General features: G+C 33.1%; 6 protein-coding genes and 2 non-coding genes across 8 annotated transcripts in view; 7 read left to right on the forward strand and 1 right to left on the reverse strand.

Moving 5' to 3' along the window:
• LOC130980123 (30S ribosomal protein S3, chloroplastic) overlaps window positions 1-862 on the forward strand; it is a 2362-nt gene extending 1500 nt beyond the window's left edge. The window contains exon 1 of the mRNA XM_057903762.1: window positions 1-862. This exon is cut by the window's left edge and continues 1500 nt beyond it. The gene's annotated coding sequence lies outside the window, so the exon portion shown is untranslated.
• Window positions 863-1525: 663 nt separating this feature from the next.
• LOC130980128 (50S ribosomal protein L14, chloroplastic) lies at window positions 1526-2460 on the forward strand. Its single transcript, XM_057903767.1, has one exon. The coding sequence runs from the start codon at window positions 1756-1758 to the stop codon at window positions 2122-2124; it is 369 nt and encodes a 122-aa protein (XP_057759750.1). The 5' UTR covers window positions 1526-1755; the 3' UTR covers window positions 2125-2460.
• Window positions 2461-3763: 1303 nt separating this feature from the next.
• Window positions 3764-4457, forward strand: LOC130980126 (30S ribosomal protein S11, chloroplastic). Its single transcript, XM_057903765.1, has one exon. The coding sequence runs from the start codon at window positions 4041-4043 to the stop codon at window positions 4455-4457; it is 417 nt and encodes a 138-aa protein (XP_057759748.1). The 5' UTR covers window positions 3764-4040.
• A 93-nt stretch (window positions 4458-4550) lies between these two features.
• LOC130980120 (DNA-directed RNA polymerase subunit alpha-like) lies at window positions 4551-5921 on the forward strand. The gene is given in 2 exon segments (XM_057903760.1): window positions 4551-5019; window positions 5022-5921. Coding segments are annotated over 2 exon segments (984 nt in total). The 3' UTR covers window positions 5537-5921.
• Window positions 4820-11176, reverse strand: LOC130980129 (photosystem II CP47 reaction center protein-like). Its single transcript, XM_057903768.1, has 5 exons — window positions 9643-11176; window positions 9489-9513; window positions 8858-9055; window positions 7208-7852; window positions 4820-6290 (listed from the first exon to the last, which is right to left on the reverse strand). The coding sequence occupies exons 1-5, from the start codon at window positions 11158-11160 to the stop codon at window positions 5785-5787; spliced, it is 2892 nt and encodes a 963-aa protein (XP_057759751.1). The 5' UTR covers window positions 11161-11176; the 3' UTR covers window positions 4820-5784.
• A 367-nt stretch (window positions 11177-11543) lies between these two features.
• LOC130980132 (ATP-dependent Clp protease proteolytic subunit) lies at window positions 11544-13991 on the forward strand. Its single transcript, XM_057903771.1, has 3 exons — window positions 11544-11711; window positions 12510-12804; window positions 13395-13991. The coding sequence occupies exons 1-3, from the start codon at window positions 11641-11643 to the stop codon at window positions 13626-13628; spliced, it is 600 nt and encodes a 199-aa protein (XP_057759754.1). The 5' UTR covers window positions 11544-11640; the 3' UTR covers window positions 13629-13991.
• A 3210-nt stretch (window positions 13992-17201) lies between these two features.
• Window positions 17202-17275, forward strand: TRNAP-UGG (transfer RNA proline (anticodon UGG)). Its single transcript has one exon. It is a non-coding gene; the product is annotated as a tRNA-Pro (tRNA).
• A 193-nt stretch (window positions 17276-17468) lies between these two features.
• TRNAW-CCA (transfer RNA tryptophan (anticodon CCA)) lies at window positions 17469-17542 on the forward strand. Its single transcript has one exon. It is a non-coding gene; the product is annotated as a tRNA-Trp (tRNA).
• Window positions 17543-20551: the final 3009 nt, after the last annotated feature.

Here is a 20551-nt window from a genome sequence, read left to right on the forward strand (position 1 = left end):
CTCCTTTTCTTTTTCTTTCAGGTTCCTTGTTTCGGTAAAACAAAAAAATGATAATTTTCCAAATCTTATAAGATTGAATAAAAAATATCAATTAATTTTTTTATATAAATATAATTGCTATGCTTAGTGTGTGACTCGTTGATTTTTTAGAGTGGTTAGAGTTCGACAATAAAATAAATGACTTATAGGATGAATTCATTAATAACTAAGTACTAACCAACTCATCGCTTCGCATTATCTGGATTTAAAGAATTAATCTAAAAATCGAAATAAAATCAAGATATCATATTTTGGTAGTAGAATTATAACAACTGAGATATTGGATAAAAAAAAATAAAAACGAATCTGATTATAAGTTGTAAAGCAATAAGAATATACAGATAAAAATGAAGGGTGAAAGAAAGAAAAAAGATATATCAATGATATAGAATTCGAATATGTAAAGGTCTTATGGTTATCTCATAAAAAGGGGAAGTGTAATAAAGCATCAACATTAACTAAATCCATATATAGATATATATATTCCCAAAATAAACAAATCAAGAGCACCGAGTCAATAAAAACTGAGAAGGTTGATTCAAGAAAAAAGAAATATATATAATTTGGAATTGTATTTGCGAGGCTCCATTGTAGAATTCCAGACCTAATCATCAATCGAGAAGCGATGGGAACGACGAAAACCGTGAATACCTAAGATTCATTTGACGGGAGGGATGGCGGAACGAACTAAGAACCAATTCATTTTTTTGAAGAGTCGCAGGATAACCCTAGATTACATCTAAAATAAAATGGATAAGGAGTAAATATTCGCCCGCGAAATCTTTGTTTTTTTATTTCGAAATTGAGCCAATCCAATACCACCAGAAATAAAAAAAATAAGTATTTGTTAGAATCTTATGCTCTAATAGAACAACATTATCTAGTTATATATTTAACTATATATAGGGGGGGCAAATTTTCTAATAAATGTCTAGTTCTATATAAAAATCAAAACAAGATATACTAATTTCCAATTGATCAATCAATCCTATGAAATATTAAAATAAAAAAACCTCGTGATTCAATTATTCATTAAACATATGTATATACGGTATATTTTTTTATTGGTATTGGTTAAATCCATTTTTGTAATTGTTTTATTCGCGAGGAGCCGTATGAGGTGAAAATCTCATGTACGGTTCTGGAATAGCGATGGGATTTCTAAACAACCATCAACTATAACCCCAAAAGAACCAGATTCCGTAAGCAACATAGAGGAAGAATGAAAGGAATATCCTATCGGGGTAATCATATTTGCTTCGGAAGATATGCTCTTCAGGCACTTGAACCCGCTTGGATCACATCTAGACAAATAGAAGCAGGTCGGCGGGCAATGTCACGAAATGTCCGCCGAGGTGGACAAATATGGGTACGGATATTTCCAGACAAACCAGTTACAGTAAGACCAACCGAAACGCGTATGGGTTCGGGAAAGGGATCTCCCGAATATTGGGTAGCTGTCGTTAAACCCGGTAGAATACTTTATGAAATGGGCGGAGTCGCAGAAAATATAGCCAAAAGGGCTATCTCAATAGCCGCATCAAAAATGCCTATCCAAACTCAATTCATTATTTCAAGATATTAAATAATAAAAACCAAAGGAAAGAGGTCTTTTGGAGGAAAAAACATGGCAATTTTTCCTTTCTTTTGTTGAATAGAGAATATTTTTTTTTACTTCAAGCCTTGGACTGAAAAACCAGATAAAATAAGAATGATATGATTCAACCTCAAACCCATTTGAATGTAGCCGATAACAGCGGAGCCCGCCAATTGATGTGTATTCGAATCATAGGAGCAGGTAATCGACGATATGCTTCTATTGGTGACATTGTTGTTGCTGTAATCAAGGAAGCGGTACCAAATATGTCTTTAGAAAGATCAGAAGTGATTAGAGCTGTAATTGTACGTACTTGTAAAGAACTTAAACGTAGCAATGGCATGATAATACAATATGATGATAATGCCGCGGTTGTCATTGATCAAGAGGGAAATCCAAAAGGAACTCGAATTTTTGGCGCAATCGCCCGGGAATTGAGACAGTTAAATTTCACTAAAATAGTTTCATTAGCACCTGAGGTATTATAAGAAAAAACATTTTATTATTTAATGAAAATGAAATAGATAAATTAATAAATTATGTCTTACACATATATCTAATTATTAAAAAAATTGGATTTCGTTTTTTATTTTTTTAATATATATTATTCTTTTTGAATAAAAAAAAGTATAAAAATAAATATAGAAATATAAAAAGAAATATATAAATAAGATATTATATAGATATCTTTCTATTAAAGATATATAAATATACTAGATATCTTTCTTTAATTTTAACTAAAATATTTTCAAATTATATTACTCTAATATATATTAGAAAATATAGAACACGGAGCATGCTGATTATATCAAAAGTAAGTAAAGGGTAACATTTATTTTCCTATGGGTAAGGACACCATCGCCGACATAATAACCTCTATACGAAATGCTGACATGAATGGAAGAGGAACGGTTCTAATACCATGTACTAACATTACTGAAAACATTGCTAAAATGCTTTTACGAGAGGGTTTTATTGAAAACGTGAGAAAACATAGGGAAGGGGGAAATCTTTTTTTAGTTTTAACTCTACCATATAGAAGAAATAGAAAAGGATCATCTAAAACGCGTTTGAATTTAAAACGGATCAGTACTCCTGGTCTACGAATCTATTCTAATTATCAACAAATTCCAAGAATTTTAGGGGGGATGGGAATTGTCATTATTTCTACTTCGAGAGGTATAATGACAGATCGAGAGGCTCGATTAGAACGAATCGGCGGAGAAGTTTTATGTTATATATGGTAATCTTTCTGATATCCGAATTATAGAAAAAATTCTATCAATTTTTGTAAAAAAGTAAAGAGAGATAAAACAAAACACAAGTCTCTCATATCACTCCTCATACCTTAATGAATGCGTGAAATGGGTTTAACAGGAATTGTTATAAAGAAACGGATTCATGAGGGTTTAATTCAATATTGCTGAATCAATTTCCCCTGTGGGGTATGTTCGGGGTTGGTTCATTTATTTTCAATTTTAAATAATGAAAATATCAGTCTAGGCTATATTTCTGAAAAGGTTCAACATACTCTTTATATATATTTCTACCACAGAGAAATAAAAAATGCAAGTATAAATTCTTTAATTAGACTTTTTTTTAACTTCAATATTATTGGTTTTGAGGGGTACGATTAGAATAGAAGTTAAAAATTGAAGGAAACCTTATTTTCTTCCATTAAAATGGATCCGAGATTAAGTTGAAGGAATGATAAATATGAAAATACGGGCCTCTGTTCGTAAAATTTGTGAAAAATGTAGATTGATCCGTAGACGAGGTAGAATTCTAGTAATTTGTTCCAATCCAAGACATAAACAAAGACAAGGATAAGGATAATATTTCCACAAAAGCCACAAGAGAGGGCTTTGAATTATAAAGGACTGGGTGCGCAAATAAAAAAAAAATAAAAAAAGATATAGATATTGAAATTCAAACTTTTTTTTACATGAAAACTTAGAAATTATATAATATTCTCTATTATATATGATATGATTTTATAGTAATATTGATTATATATTAATATTTTTGAATATGTGAAAATTTCAAATTATTGAATGAATATAGAAATTCTATTTCGAATATTTCGAAATTTTCTTATATATATAATATATATCAATGATTATATATATATAGATTAGAACTATTCTAATAGAATACAATATAAAAAAGAGATATTAGATAGAGAGATTTTGGGGATCTAAAATTGGAAATTCTATTTTTGTTAGTTGTATATTAACACAAATAGAATGCCAATTTTGAGAATATTAATTCTAGTTTCTAATTAAAAAAAAGAAATATAGTAAAACATCTGTTTTTTTGACATGAAATGAATATATCCATACATCTCAGACTTCCTTTTAGGTTATGAGATAATAATTATGAAATAATAAAAAGATAATAAGATATGGCAAAACCTATACCCAAAATTGGTTCGCGTAAAAATGGACGTATTGGTTCACGTAAACATGCTCGTAAAATACCAAAGGGCGTTATTCATGTTCAAGCTAGTTTCAACAATACCATTGTCACTGTTACCGATGTACGGGGTCGGGTAATTTCGTGGTCCTCCGCAGGTACTTGTGGATTCAAAGGTACGCGAAGGGGAACACCATTTGCCGCCCAAACCGCAGCAGGAAATGTTATTCGAACAGTAGCGAATCAAGGCATGCAACGAGCAGAAGTCATGATAAAGGGTCCCGGTCTCGGAAGAGATGCGGCATTAAGAGCTATTCGTAGAAGTGGCATACTCTTAAATTTTATACGGGATGTAACCCCTATGCCACATAATGGGTGTAGGTCCCCTAAAAAACGACGTGTGTAATGTAAAACAAAAGATAAAAATAGAAAACATAGAATAAATTTCAAGACAAGAGAAATAAACAATTCAAGGATTTGAAAAAAAGAATTGATTACTATGGTTCGAGAGAAAATTAGAGTATCTACTCGAACACTACAGTGGAAGTGTGTTGAATCAAGAGTAGACAGTAAGCGCCTTTATTATGGACGCTTTATTCTGTCTCCACTTATGAAAGGCCAAGCTGATACAATAGGCATTGCGATGCGAAGAGTTTTGCTTGGAGAAATAGAGGGAACATGTATCACACGTGCAAAATCTGAGAAAATACCACATGAATATTCGACCATAGTAGGTATTCAAGAATCAGTACATGAAATTTTAATGAATTTGAAAGAAATAGTATTGAGAAGTAATCTGTATGGGACTCGAGACGCATCTATTTGTATCAACGGTCCCGGATATGTAACCGCTCAAGACATCATTTTACCACCTTCTGTGGAAATTGTTGATAATACGCAACATATAGCTAACCTAATAGAACCCATTAATTTGTGTATTAGATTACAAATCGAGAGGAATCGCGGATATTGTATAAAAAGACTAAAAACTTTCAAGACGGAAGTTATCCTATAGATGCAGTATTCATGCCTGTTCGAAACGCAAATCATAGTATTCATTCTTATGTGAATGGGAATGAAAAACAAGAAATACTCTTTCTCGAAATATGGACAAATGGGAGTTTAACTCCTAAAGAAGCGCTTTATGAAGCCTCCCGTAATTTGATTGACCTATTTATTCCTTTTTTACATGCGGGAGCAGAAAACTTGAAATTAGAAAAAAATCAACACAAAGTTACTTTACCCGGTTTCACTTTTCATGATACATTGGCTAAACTAAGAAAAAACAAAAAAGAGATAGAATTAAAATCTTTTTTTATTGACCAATTAGAATTGCCTCCCAGGATCTATAATTGTCTCAAAAGGTCCAATATACATACATTATTGGACCTTTTTAATACCAGTCACGAAAACCTTATGAAAATAGAAGATTTTCGGATAGAAGATGTAAAACATATCTTGGACATTTTAGAAATTCGAAATTGAAAGAAAAGCATTTTGCATAAATTGGAAATCCATTAGGTTTTTTTCATCTTTTTTTTCTTTCTTTTTTATAAAAAAGAAAGAAAAAAAAGATGAAAATATGGAGTTTGAATCTTTATCTTTAGAAAAATTTAGAAAAAATCTACATACTGAGAGTAGGTTCAAAGATGTATCTAGAGAGTAGTCCTTTCAAAGTGAATTCTCCCTAGATACCCAATATATATGAGATTTTAATTCACAAGTGAATCAATTTAAAAGAGACCTAAAGTTAGGGATTTCTCAATAGGTAATGTTGCTCCAACACCCAACCAAAGGGCTACTGCAGTACCAATCAAAAAGATGGTTGTTGATACTGGACGACGAAATGGGTTTTGGAATTTATTAACATTCTCCAAAAAGGGTACTGTTAATAATCCCGCGGGTACCGAAACCATTAAAAGAACGCCCAATAACTTATTGGGCACTGTACGAAGTATTTGAAATACAGGAAAGAAATACCATTCCGGCAATATTTCCAAAGGAGTTGCAAATGGATCCGCGGGTTCCCCAATCATTGATGGTTCTAAAACTGCTAAACCTACGTTACAAGCAATAGTACCCAGAATAACTACGGGAAAAATATATAAAAGATCGTTTGGCCATGCGGGTTCTCCATAATAATTATGACCCATTCCTTTAGCCAATTTCGCTCTTAATACAGGATCATTCAAGTCAGGTTTTTTTGTTATTGGGATAGGTGAATTCTTATTGATCCATCCTCCGAAAGAACCGGACATGATAATTTTGCATCATCCGGCTCGAGCATCAATCAAACGAACCGAGTATACCTATAGAAAAGTTTATATGTAAGAAAATGGACTCGATTCTGTTTTACGGAGTTACACAACTATCTATTGTGAAAAACTCATTTCTTATTTGTAAATGCTCAATACCCAAGTAGGCTTTCTTAAATTTATAGTGCTTTCTGGGTCATCTCAGACCTTGATATTTTTGCCCCCCTCAAAAAAAGATATCGGGACTTTTTAACATACATTTACATATTAAATTAAAGGATTTACTTGTTACTAATGGAATCTAACCCCTGTTCTTCTTTAGATCTACTTGTTTCACTCCGATAGTATCATAAATCGAGTCAATGCATAGGAAATGAATGCATTTCAATACTATTAAGTTAAGTGAAATCGATAAGACGGAATCCGTATTAGACCACTTCACTTATTTTAGTTTTAGTGGATCTTACGAAGCCCGGTCATCCAGGACATGATCAAGTCTGATCATAGAAAAGAATCTCTTCAAGTGAACCGGCCTATCCTCTGTAGGGGGGCTTGCGCGGTGGTTGGAACAAAGAGACACATTTTATTGCAAATTAAAATGTGGCAGATATGAAAAAGTCATCCATCTGCGCGATCCAATCAATAGTTCAAGTCACACACTCCCATAATCCGTTTTTTCTTCGGAGAATCCCCCTCAACTATCAACTATTCGTGTATGTCAAATAAAAAAAAAGACGCTAATTTTGTTAAGTCTTAAGTTGCAGGGAAATATCCAAATACATGTCTTATTTTTTTTAATAATCCATATTTGTAGCAATGAAACTTTTGTTCCTCCCCAAAATAAAAAATGATTGATTAGAAATATCTAGGATCCATATTCTCTATAAAGGACCGGAGATGCCTTGCTTACGTATCATTGGAAAGTGCATTAACATAAATACAGCAGTAAGAAGAGGTAATACAAAAGTATGTAAACTATAAAAACGAGTCAAGGTAGATTGTCCTACACTAGCACTTCCCCTTAATAATTCCACGACAGACGATCCTATTCCGGGAATAGCTTCGGGTACTCCTGTTACAATTTTGACTGCCCAATAACCAATTTGGTCCCAAGGTAAGGAATAACCAGTTACACCAAAAGATGCGGTCAATACAGCCAAAACAACGCCCGTAACCCACGTCAATTCACGAGGTTTTTTAAAACCGCCGGTAAGATACACACGAAATACGTGCAGGATCATCATTAAAACCATCATACTTGCCGACCATCGATGAACAGATCGGATTAACCAACCAAAGTTAGCCTCAGTCATTATATATTGAACCGAAGCAAAAGCCTCAGTAACGGTCGGACGATAATAAAAGGTCATAGCAAACCCCGTTGCTACTTGGACTAAAAAGCAAGTAAGTGTAATTCCTCCTAAACAATAGAATATGTTGACATGAGGAGGGACATATTTACTAGTTATATCATCGGCAATCGCCTGAATCTCAAGACGTTCTTCGAACCAATCATAGACTTTATTGAGATAGGTAAACCAAAGGAACTCCCCCTCTGAGAACCGTATATGAGAATTTCATCTCGTACGGCTCAAACAGAAAAACCCAATACTGGTTGTAACGGAAACGGATATGTTAAATTTAAATAATAAAAAGTTTTAAACTTCTTAATTTAATCCTATTATTCCAAATCTTATTTGAAGATAAGAAAAATATATAAATCCTTAAATTGATCTGTGCAGGGTTATAATGCCAAAATCTCAAGTCGGCGCACTCGTCTTTATCTTGATCTTTACAGGCCTCTTGAATATTCTATTTACTTCATTTTTTCTTTGATTTTTTTGTAGAATGCGACTTTTTTAGTGCCGTCTTCTTTATTATTAGTATTGATAAGAATTCTCTTGTTAAGACCCTATGAACAATTAAACAAAACCTCAGATTCATACCAGAACCACAATGATTCAAAAAAACCTTTAATGTCCAAAAATTCCCTGAGTAAGAACTGCTGGATTATCACTTATTCAAGAAAAAGATAGGATAGAATGAAAAAAGAAATCAAAAGACATTTTTTTGCTTTGATAAAAAAAAGACAAACAGTGGCAATTTTATTTGAAAGAATCAAAATTTTTTTATTTATTCTAACTTACGTATCTTCTAATAAAAATTTATTAAAGTCCGGTTGCGAGGTCGAAATATTAAGTATGAATCATAGTTCTAATACTTTTTAAAATCTATTTTATATATTCCGTGCTCCAGATACTAGAAAATAATATCTGACGGGGTAAAACCATCTCTATCAAGATGACAGATCCTTTATTTTTGTTCTGTATTTGCAATAAGATCAATTAGAACAAGTCACACACTCATATTCCGGAAATAAAGAAAGAACGAAATTCCACGGTCAAACTACCAAATTCAAAATGAACTGGCCTAGAAATAAAAAACCAAAATGGGTAAATTTACCCCTTTTATTTATTTAAAAAAATATAAAAAAAAAAGATAGTTAGTCGGTTCTTATGAATCTAATTCATAGAAATTCCGTCCAGTAAAATGGACGAATTATAAATTTCTAAAATAATAGATAGAAATATAGCAAATAAAGCCATTGCAACACCCATTAAAGGAGTAGTTCCCCACCCCGGAGCTACTTTACCATATTCTGAATTCAACGGTTTCAATAAAGCCCCTACAGTAGTTCGTCTTGGACCAGATCTAGAACTACTCTCAACGGTTTGTGTAGCCATAAATCCTATTTTTTATTCATTGAGATCTGTTGACTTTGTATACCATTTCACTGTAAATATAGGATTTATCCTATAGATTCATTGTGGTCTTGAAATTTGAGAAAAATGGAAACAGCAACCCTAGTTGCTATCTCTATATCTGGTTTACTTGTAAGTTTTACTGGGTATGCTTTATATACTGCTTTTGGGCAACCCTCTCAACAACTAAGAGATCCATTCGAAGAACACGGAGACTAGTTGAAGTAATGAGCTCCCAATATACCAATATTGGGGCTCATTACTTCAATCGAGATAATGAAAAATCATTTCGTCTTTTTAGTTGGAACTTTAGGGGGTTCTCTAAAAAAGATAGCAAAAAAAATTATTCCTAAAGTCGAGACTAAGAGGAATGTATAAACCAATGCTTCCATAGATTTCATCCTGGTTTACAATTATAGCTTTCATACCTGTTTATTAGATTAGAGTAAAAAAATACAATCATTCAAATCAAGATTAATCAAATTCCCTATGATTTAATTTAAATCACCCCAAACAAAAGTATAGTCAAAAAGAAACAACAAAAAAAAATAACGTTCTATCCGAATCAGACTATTTGCCTTCTTGTAGTCGGATCGCCCAGTTTTTGGAATGCTCCAAATTCTACTTGAGCATCCAAATCGGGGTCGATGCCAGCAAAAACATCTCGGAACAAAGTTCTAGCACCATGCCAAATGTGCCCGAAAAAGAAGAGAAGAGCAAACGAAGCATGTCCAAAAGTAAACCAACCCCTTGGACTGCTACGAAAAACACCATCTGATTTCAAAGTGGCACGATCTAATTCAAAAATTTCACCCAATTGAGCACGTCTAGCATATTTTTTCACAGTAGCGGGATCACTATAACTGACTCCGTTGAGTTCGCCACCATAGAACTCAACAGTTACACCTACTTGTTCAACACTATACTTCGATTCTGCTCTTCGAAAAGGAACATCGGCTCTAACAATTCCGTCTCCGTCTATCAAAACAACTGGAAATGTCTCAAAAAAAGTAGGCATACGCCTTACAAAAAGTTCACGCCCCTCTTTATCTCTAAAGATAGGATGTCCTAACCAACCGACGGCTATTCCATCTCCATTATCCATTGAGCCCGCTCTAAATAAGCCCCCTTTTGCCGGATTATTGCCGATGTAATCATAAAAAGCTAATTTTTCGGGAATTTTAGACCAAGCTTCTGATAAACTTTGATTTTCGGCTAGCCCAGCACTAACTCGTCGATATATTTCTTGTTGGAAGTATCCCTGATCCCATTGATAACGAGTGGGGCCAAATAATTCAATCGGAGTTGTTGCTGAACCATACCACATAGTTCCAGCAACAACAAAAGCTGCAAAAAATACAGCAGCGATACTACTGGAAAGGACGGTTTCAATATTTCCCATACGCAATCCTTTGTATAGACGTTGGGGTGGACGTACACTAAGATGGAAAAGGCCCGCCAATATGCCCAATGTCCCTGCTGCAATATGATGAGAGGCTATTCCTCCCGGAACAAAAGGATCAAAACCTTCTACACCCCATGCGGGATTTACGGATTGAACCCTTCCGGTTAGGCCATAAGGATCGGACACCCATATCCCAGGACCATACAATCCTGTTACATGAAATGCGCCAAAACCAAAACAAGCCACCCCTGCAAGAAATAAATGAATTCCAAAGATTTTTGGCAAATCCAAAGAGGGTTTGCCTGTACGTTCATCACAAAAGATTTCTAGATCCCAATAGACCCAATGCCAGATAGCCGCCAAAAAGCACAAGCCCGAAAACACAATATGTGCTCCAGCCACACCTTCATAACTCCAAATACCCGGATTCGGCGTAGTACCTCCTGTGATACTCCAACCGCCCCACGAATTGGTTATTCCTAAACGAGTCATGAAGGGTATAACAAACATACCCTGTCTCCACATTGGGTCAAGAACAGGATCAGAGGGATCAAAAACTGCTAATTCATATAGAGCCATCGAACCGGCCCAACCAGCAACCAGAGCCGTATGCATTATATGGACAGAAAGTAAGCGGCCGGGATCATTTAATACAACAGTATGAACACGATACCAAGGCAAACCCATGAGAATACCCCTCTTTTTTTTTCAGCAAAAAAGACACTATGTAACTTTATTGCACTAGAAAAAAGATACTAAAAATATACTATGGAACCCCCTTTGCAGTCAATTATATCTGGTAAAGGATTTATATTTGTTCTAGGTTTTTAGGAAAAATGGAACAATTCTATTCAGTAGGAACAAAAAGAAGTGGATCTATTTTATTCTATATCCGATAAATAACAATACGCAATGGTGGTGTGGGAGGACGTTGACCAAATGAATAAAAAAAAGGGATAGTTATTACAAACAGGTTCTTTGAATGATAAAAAAAGATATGTTTGCATTCACGAATAAAAACACTCATATAGGAGCAACCTCCCCTTTTTTTATTTATCATTTATAAATACAATATGATAAAATAAAGAAAAATCAATTTTTAGACAATAAACCTTTACGTTTCCACATCAAAGTTACATATATTACTTCATTTTTGTTTTCCATTTTATGCCTATTGGTGTTCCAAAAGTTCCCTTTCGAAGTCCTGGAGAGGAAGATGCATCTTGGGTTGACATATAGTGCGACTTGTCAGATATATATGGGTTATATGGGATTTCCCCGTTTTCTCCACCGATTGAGGTATCCTCTCTTTCACCCCGAAAAATATTGATTGAATCGTCATAAATCTGGAGCGTGAAGTGTAATGAAGTTCAATTAGATCGATCTTTTAGTTTTTTAGGGGGTATCCAAATTAGTATTCTCAATTTTGAATTATTTATGGTTGGCTTGACTGGACCAATAAATAAAATGAAGCATCCAGGCTCTGTTTAGACAAACCCAATTGGGTAATATACCAAGGATTACTACTTCTAGCATGTCATATATGTGAAAAAATAAATTCAGAATCAGGGGGTTCGTAGCAAAAGCAAAAAGATGTGGTATTGCAGTATTTGTCCTATATGTGCAAATAAGAATCGGGCAGATCTTTACTCAGAGTAGAACAGAAACCTAAAAGAAAAGAATTGAAGAAGCCCATTCAGAAACAAGAAAATTACATTGTGATTTAATTTTATTTAGATTCGATCTCGATGAAAACAATACATCAATGAGGAGTTAGTTCAAAAAGTTAAATACATTCTATATGTATGGATAAAAGAAGGGCTCAAAAGTCCTCTTTATTGAAAAAAAGAATTGTAAGAAAAAGACCTTTCCTTTCCCTTCGTTAGAAATTCTAAAAAGTCCATTCTGGAAAAGAGTCATAAAGTAATAAAAAAGGGGTTGAAATCTACACATTGATTTATTTTTGCGATCTTTTGTGAACCGTATGCATCAAAAGATGCATGTACGGCTCTTAAAGGATAAAATCTTATCCTAATCAACCGACTTTATAGAGAAAGACTACTTTTTTTAGGCCAAGAGGTTGATAGTGAAATATCGAATCAACTTATTGGCCTTATAATATACCTTAGTATGGAGGACGAGAACAAAGATTTGTATCTGTTTATAAATTCTCCGGGCGGATGGGTAATACCCGGAATAGCAATTTATGATACTATGCAATTTGTACGACCCGCTGTACAGACAGTATGCATGGGATTAGCTGCTTCAATGGGATCTTTTCTTTTGGCAGGAGGAGAAATTACCAAACGTCTAGCATTCCCTCACGCTTGGCGCCAATGAGTCCTTTAAAAAAAAAAGAAGACTATGCCTTCGCCAAATAAATATTAAGTAATAATAGCATGGCACTTCGAGTTCGATATTAATTTTTTCTCAAAAACCATTCGATTCTGTATCGAAAGAGTAGTATGAAAAAACCCGTAGTTACCATTTCATATGATCTATCGGAAGCCTATTTCAGTGTCACAAACTGTTTAGTTTTCGGTTTTTACACCGGAAAGGTTTAAACAATATTTATGTTATGCAAGAATATATATATATATTCTAACTATTTGAAAAAAAAAAAAAAAGACACTTTGGGATTGCTGAAGAACAGACGAAATAATAAAGCAACGGAACCATCATAGTATTTTATAAATACTTCAAACAAAAAAGGAAGGATGGTTATTGGATCATTTACTGATGCTGATCTGGGTCTGATAGACCTAGTATATGTTCTATTTCTTTGATGGAAGGTCTAAATCAATTCCATAGTAGAGCCGTATGCAATCCGCAAAAGATGCCTGTACGGTTGTTCGATTCTATCTTTTTCCTCTCTCTCGCCTTATCGTGCGGCAGAGAGGAAACCAGTATTTTGTTATATCATTAGGGTAATGATCCATCAACCCGCTAGTTCTTTTTATGAAGCACAAACGGGAGAATTTATCCTGGAAGCAGAAGAACTACTAAAGCTGCGCGAAACTATCACAAGAGTTTATGTACAAAGAACGGGCAAACCTGTATGGCTTGTATCCGAAGACATGGAAAGGGATGCTTTTATGTCAGCAGCAGAAGCTCAAGCCCACGGAATTGTTGATCTTGTCGCGGTTGCGAATTAGCAGCAATGATTCCGCGCAAATGCACGATTTTCTATTTTTTTTTTTATTCATCTAATCTTCTTATTATCTTATCGGATTTCTTATAACTTATAATATTTATATAAAAAATTTCTATTAATTAATTTTTAACTGATTTTTAAACATCGGGTTAAGATTGATCTAAACCAACTCAGTATGTATACGACTCACCATGCCAACTATGAAACAACTTATTAGAAACACAAGACAGCCAATCCGAAATGTCACAAAATCCCCCGCTCTTCGGGGATGTCCTCAGCGCCGAGGAACCTGTACTAGGGTGTATGTGCGACTCGTTCAGATCATAGACTAAGACAAAAAAAAAAAAGGAAAAAAGATTTTCCAGTATCGATGTATCGGTTAAGATAGTGAATGGAGCTCTTCCCTTCACTATCTTAACTGAAAAAAATCTATAAAATTTAGAAATGGATAATAAAAAAAATGATATCTATATATATTCTTCTATTGTGTATCAAATTTATGGTTTTTTGGTTGGTAGAAATCCAATCACCTCAATTTACAATTTAAGATGAGACAAATTTCCCCATTGGTAGCAAATGCTTACCTATTAAGCGGGGGAAATCCTTTATTTTCAATAAATAGCGGAAAAATTATGCTCTTATTTTGCTTTTTGAAAGAACGGACTACGAGGGTCAGCTACCCAGCTAATATGCATACTTAAATACCGTTACTTTATAGCTAGATTTCGTTGTGAAAGACCTATTTTACTGGATATTTCATGGGTAGAGCCAAAGAGTGTGAACTGTACAAGTTAATAATATGAATGAAATCCGGGAAGGGGCTCCGGTGTATAGAGAGGATCTCGCCGTTTAAAAAGTAATCATAGAAACGATGGAACCCACCATTTCTTTATCTATTTCTATTTTATTTACTATGTTTTTTCTCAATTCAATACACTTTCATATGGATAGGTTAAACGCTTTTAAATAAAAAGCAAAAAATGGTGGTCAGGAAGGTTATAGTAGCAAAAGCCATTGAAATTCTTACTTTATACATTGGAAGAATCCATTTTTGTTATTAATAGACTGGGCAGGAAAAAAGAATAACTGAAAGAAAAAAATCGAATTGTTATTCATCAAAGTATCATTTACTCAATGACCAGAATTAAACGAGGATATATAGCTCGGAAACGTAGGACAAAAATTCGTTTATTTACATCAAGCTTTCGGGGGGCTCATTCAAGACTTACTCGAACTATTAGTCAACAGAAAATCAAAGCGTTGGTTTCGGCTAATAGGGATAGAGATAGGAAAAAAAGGGGGTTTCGCGGTTTGTGGATCCATCGAATAAATGCAATAATTGGTAAGAATAAAAAAAAACAATACAATAGGTATAGTAATTTATTGTATAATATGTACAAGGGGCAATTGCTTCTTAATCGTAAAATAGTAGCACAAATGGGTATCTTAAAGGGGAATTGCCTTCTTATGATTGCCAACGAAATCATAACATAAAATAAGAATTCCCCGGAGAATGAACTCCGGGAAGGTAGTAGAGTAGGGATTTGTATGATAAAATAGAATTCATATGATAAAGTCATCAAAATGAACAAGCACGGCTCAATAAAAAAAAAAGATTGATTCTTCGTTATAGATTATCTTTTTTCTTACAAGACAACAATCAAAATTTGATTGTCATAGTTTTCGTTTTCGAACAAAACATCAATCCACATTTGATTTGTGTTTCAATTCCAATTTGAATTCACTTGAACAATAACTCTAATTTTTTTTTAACCGGTAGTAGTAGTTCTAGCGGTTGACTCAATTTTTTCAAATTTTTTTTCATTATTAAGAATCTTTTTTTCATTATTAAGAAAGGGTAACGAAGATAAAATACGAGCTTGTTTTATAGCAATCGTAATTAATCGTTGTTGTTTTAAGGTCAATCTATTCACCCGTCTAGATAATATTTTTCCTTGTTCACTAATAAATCGACTAATTAAACTCATGTTTTTATAATCAATTCGATCCCCCGATTGGATCGGGGGCAAACGCCTACGAAAAGATCGTTTGGGTTTAAGAAAGAGTCGCTTAGATTTATCCATGATTTGTTTATTCCTATCCCGAGAATTCTATTTCTTAACAAAAGGGTTTTTTTATGTATACTTATACAATGAAATTTATTTTATCTATTATGTTATATATAATCTAAATTAGATTATATATAAATTAGAAAATGCATCTATATAAATATTAGAATATGTATCATTCTTCATATTCTTTGTTTGGCAAGGTGACACACAAACAATCCTTTTTTCTATTTCTTTATCTCTGCTTTCTATTTCTTTATCTCTGCATGAATCGTATGTTTGCAACAACAAGAACAGAATTTTCTTAATTCTAATCGACTGGGCGTATTGTGTCGATTCTTTTGAGTAATATATCTGGAAATACCCGTCGATTCCTTATTAACACTCTTTTGAGCACAACAGGTACATTCCAAAATAACCCTTACTCGGATATCTTTACCCTTGGCCATGAACCTCCTTTTCTTTTGATTTTGGATTCACTTATCTATTTTTGTATTCGACGAAGAAAGGAATGACAAAGAAATAAAAGTTGATAATTCTAAATCCAATTTCGTTTCAATTAATATATTACCGGAAAATTGAGGTAATACAAACAAAACAAGGATTTCAAACAATTTTTCGAATCGCAGTACAGTATTTTGGTTTTCATTTAAGTATCTTAAATGATATTGTTGCCCCCAACCTAACTATTCTATTTCCATTTCCGGTCTTACTCTCTTAATATTAAGAATGGAATTGAATTATTCATTCAATTCCATTGAAGCCTGTACCAGATTTCGAGTTTCGCGAAGGACAAATCCACCTTTTCTTTTATTCTTTCTCTTTTCTAACTTATTCTATTCGATTCGAATTCTAAAAAAAAAATAGGAGGAATTTTCGATATTTTTTTCGATTTCGAATCCTCTTCACCGCTTCCTGTGACAGTAACTATAATTAAAAAAAGGGGAATATCAATGCATCCGGAAAAAAACGATTGATTTCGATCAATAGACCCGCTAAAGCTCCGAACCATAGAGTACTTACCACTGGTGCCACGGAGAGATATGTTTTAAGATCTCGCATTTTTAATCCTCCCTTTTTCTTTATTTCAATTTCTAATACATAATTTTATATAGGACTATCAAAAAAATAGTTATTTTGTTAATAACCACTTGGATTTTCTGCCGAATTCTTAATTCAAATTTGAAATGTACAACGATTCATTCGATAGCTTTTTTGTTTTCTAATAACTAATAAAAAGGGGTCTATTTCTGCCCGAACATTCCATAAAAATGAAATAGATTTCCATGTTAGGGAAATTTCCTATTTATTATTATTTAAATTATTTATTAACTTAAGAAGTCTTTCTTTGATTATTATATTAAAATTTTTCTGATTAGAATATAAGAATTTTTATATTCTTAATTATATTATATATTATTATATATTATATAATATATATACAACGGAGAAAATGTGGAAAACAAGACAAAGATTCTTTACAATGACACAGGAAACCAATTGAAAGGGATGTAGCGCAGCTTGGTAGCGCGTTTGTTTTGGGTACAAAATGTCACGGGTTCAAATCCTGTCATCCCTATCTCGAACTAATACTTATCGTAGGAGAAGTAACAAGGGATCAATTGAGACTGATTCAAATTGGAGATACATATATATCAATATTTATATATAGCATATGGTATATGCAAGCAAGATGTATTGGGGTCACTTAAAATTTAATAATATTTTAATAATATAATATTATTATGTTATTAAAAAAAAATAAATAATAAGCGCTCTTAGTTCAGTTCGGTAGAACGTGGGTCTCCAAAACCCGATGTCGTAGGTTCAAATCCTACAGAGCGTGATTCCATTCTTGTTATATTGGAGAATGACAATGAAATAATTAAACAGTAGTTTAAAGGCTGAATTTGACCTCCTGGGGATTGTGGTTAAAACAAAGAAAAGAAATAGGAGGTCAATAAACATCACTAAACAAACGAGATGTTAATTAATCAAAGGTCCAATTGATCACCACGTCGGTATTGTAAATATGCAGTTAGGAATAATCCAGCCAAAGTAATAGGGATTAGTCCTAACACAATTCCAAATAGAAAAACTTCAATCATTCTTTTTTGTTTGAAAGGGAAGGAAAAGGGGAGGTAATATATATCCTTTATACTTAAACTAAATATTAATTAATCTGTATTGACCACGAATCTCAATGATCAAGAATTGGAAATTAACATGATAAAGAACTCAAGAATATCTAGTAGTATTAGAAAATCTCTAATTCAATTCCAATTTGAAAATCAAATAAGTCGTATCTTACTCAGACTGATAAAAAGAGCTGAGGTTATACTAAAAGCCGCTAGTAGAAAACCGAAATAACTAGTTATAGTGGGCATAAAGAAGCTAAATGAAATAAGTTCTTTTTATACGTATGTTTACAAAGCACTTCCCTAAGTTTCCAAGGAAATACAATCGAATAGGAGAAGAAGAAAAAGATACCATTTGAGAAATACAATTGAGATTTGTGGATTTCTCAATCATTATAGACGAACAAAAATAGAGTGACATCGGTAAGAAATCAATTCATCACCTATGACAACTATCCATCCTGTGGTTCAAAATCAACAGATTTTTTGAGCAACTCGTAAGTTGAGTAAAATAATCCAAAAAGAATTTCAAATTATTTTTTTTTTTCTAGTTTCTAGAATATTTCTATTTCTTCTTTCTATTCTAAAATAGAATATTTATTCAGTTCTATTTCGAAATATTTAATAATTTTAAATAAAGAATTAAAAAAAGATATTAATAAAATAATTTTATTTATAATAATAAAAAAGAACTTTGTTGTTTAACTTAATTCTTGAATTTCTATGGAAAAAAATCGGAAAAATCGGGCCCCCCTCTTTTTTATTGTATGTAATTTGTTCTATTTTTTTTATTTAAAACAAAAAACGAGTTACCTTAGAATGCCCTTTCACTTTTTTATCATTAGATTTAGTCGTGGATTCCATTCCTTTACTATACTACAACAGAAGAAAAAGGATATGAGATCCCATCCCTCAAACTCGGGTTCCGCAGTTTTTTTGTCTTTCCATATCTTATTTAAAAAGAAAACTCTATCAACCACGAAAGAGTCTTTTTTTTCTGTCATCAAATAGAAAGTATCGATTACTGCTATTTTTTTTACTTGTTACTGGATAACTAACCAATTCAACTCTTTCTTCAAAAAAGGGGGGTAACAACAAGAAAACATCTTCCACAACCACTCTTTCCGGATTTGGCATCTAATTGAATTGGAGAAATAAAATAGGAGAATCTATGTCATGAATTATCAAAAACAAATACAAGTCAGTCCATGGGAGTCACAATTTAATTGATCTTCGGTTTGTAATCCGAAGCTAATATTGAATATATATTAATTAATAACATGTGGAGAACCTTCATCTTATACTATAAAGATCCATTAGACTCTTAAACTTTGCGGAATTTTGTATTGAGTACATTGCATTGATACAACCAACAAGCAAGTTAGAAAGAATCTAGTACTTGATCTCAGCACGAATCTTTTAATTTCGTTGCTGTGTCCGAAGAAGGATAGCTATACTGATTCGGTATACTCGAAAGACACCCTGGGTACAATATTGACGATCTAACAAGGATGATTCTCAGTAAATTTCTACTTACTGCTCTCTTTTATGGAATCGATCCCCCTTTGACTGTACAAGAATATGTGGAGCTCAACATGTCTGGAAGCACCGGAGAACGTTCTTTTGCTGATATTATTACCAGTATTCGATACTGGATTATTCATAGCATTACTATACCCTCCCTATTCATTGCGGGTTGGTTATTTGTCAGCACGGGTTTAGCTTACGATGTTTTTGGAAGCCCTCGGCCAAACGAGTATTTTACGGAGAACCGACAAGGAATTCCATTAATAACTGGCCGTTTTGATCCTTTGGACCAACTTGATGAATTTAGTAGATCTTTTTAGGAGGCTCCAATGACCATAGATAGGACCTATCCAATTTTTACAGTACGATGGTTTGGCTGTTCACGGACTAGCAGTACCCACTGTTTCTTTTTTGGGATCAATATCAGCAATGCAGTTCATCCAACGATAAACCTAATCCGAATTATAGAGCTACGACACAATCAAACCCAAACGAACAAAATGTAGAATTGAATCGTACCAGTCTCTACTGGGGTTATTACTCATTTTTGTACTTGCTGTTTTATTTTCAAATTATTTCTTCAATTAATAGAAGAAAGGGAATAAATACGTATACGTATTCGGAATTCTCTTATCCCATTCGGAAGGATATAATTTCATAATTATCTATGACTGTTTATGTCACTAGCATGACTACCTGATCAAATGTGGAGGAAAGTGGGATAAATGGCCGATACTACTGGAAGGATTCCTCTTTGGATAATAGGTACTGTAACTGGTATTCCTGTGATCGGTTTAATTGGTATTTTCTTTTATGGTTCATATTCCGGATTGGGTTCATCCCTGTAGTAATCAGATGAATTGAGTTTGCAAAATGAACGTGTAAGAAGAACTCAACAGGGATCCACTCTTTTTGTTGATGAATTCGAGGGGGTCCCGTTGAGTTCTTAATAAGAAGAAGATTTCTTATTCTATAAATGACTCAATAGATAACTTTTTTCAATGTTTCAAAAAAGTCCATTTCAATTTTTTTAATGTTTTTTTAAAATGAACTTTATTTTTGATTAAAAAAAGTCTTTTCCAGAGGAAAATTTCTTTCAATTTAAGTTGAAAGAAAAGTAAAAAAAGAATAAAAGGGGAATCATTTGATTTACTTTTTCGGGATATCGCAATGGAAATAATGAATTCTGT

This window comes from Arachis stenosperma, chromosome 5 (genome assembly GCF_014773155.1).
Source record: "Arachis stenosperma cultivar V10309 chromosome 5, arast.V10309.gnm1.PFL2, whole genome shotgun sequence".
NCBI lineage: Eukaryota > Viridiplantae > Streptophyta > Magnoliopsida > Fabales > Fabaceae > Arachis > Arachis stenosperma.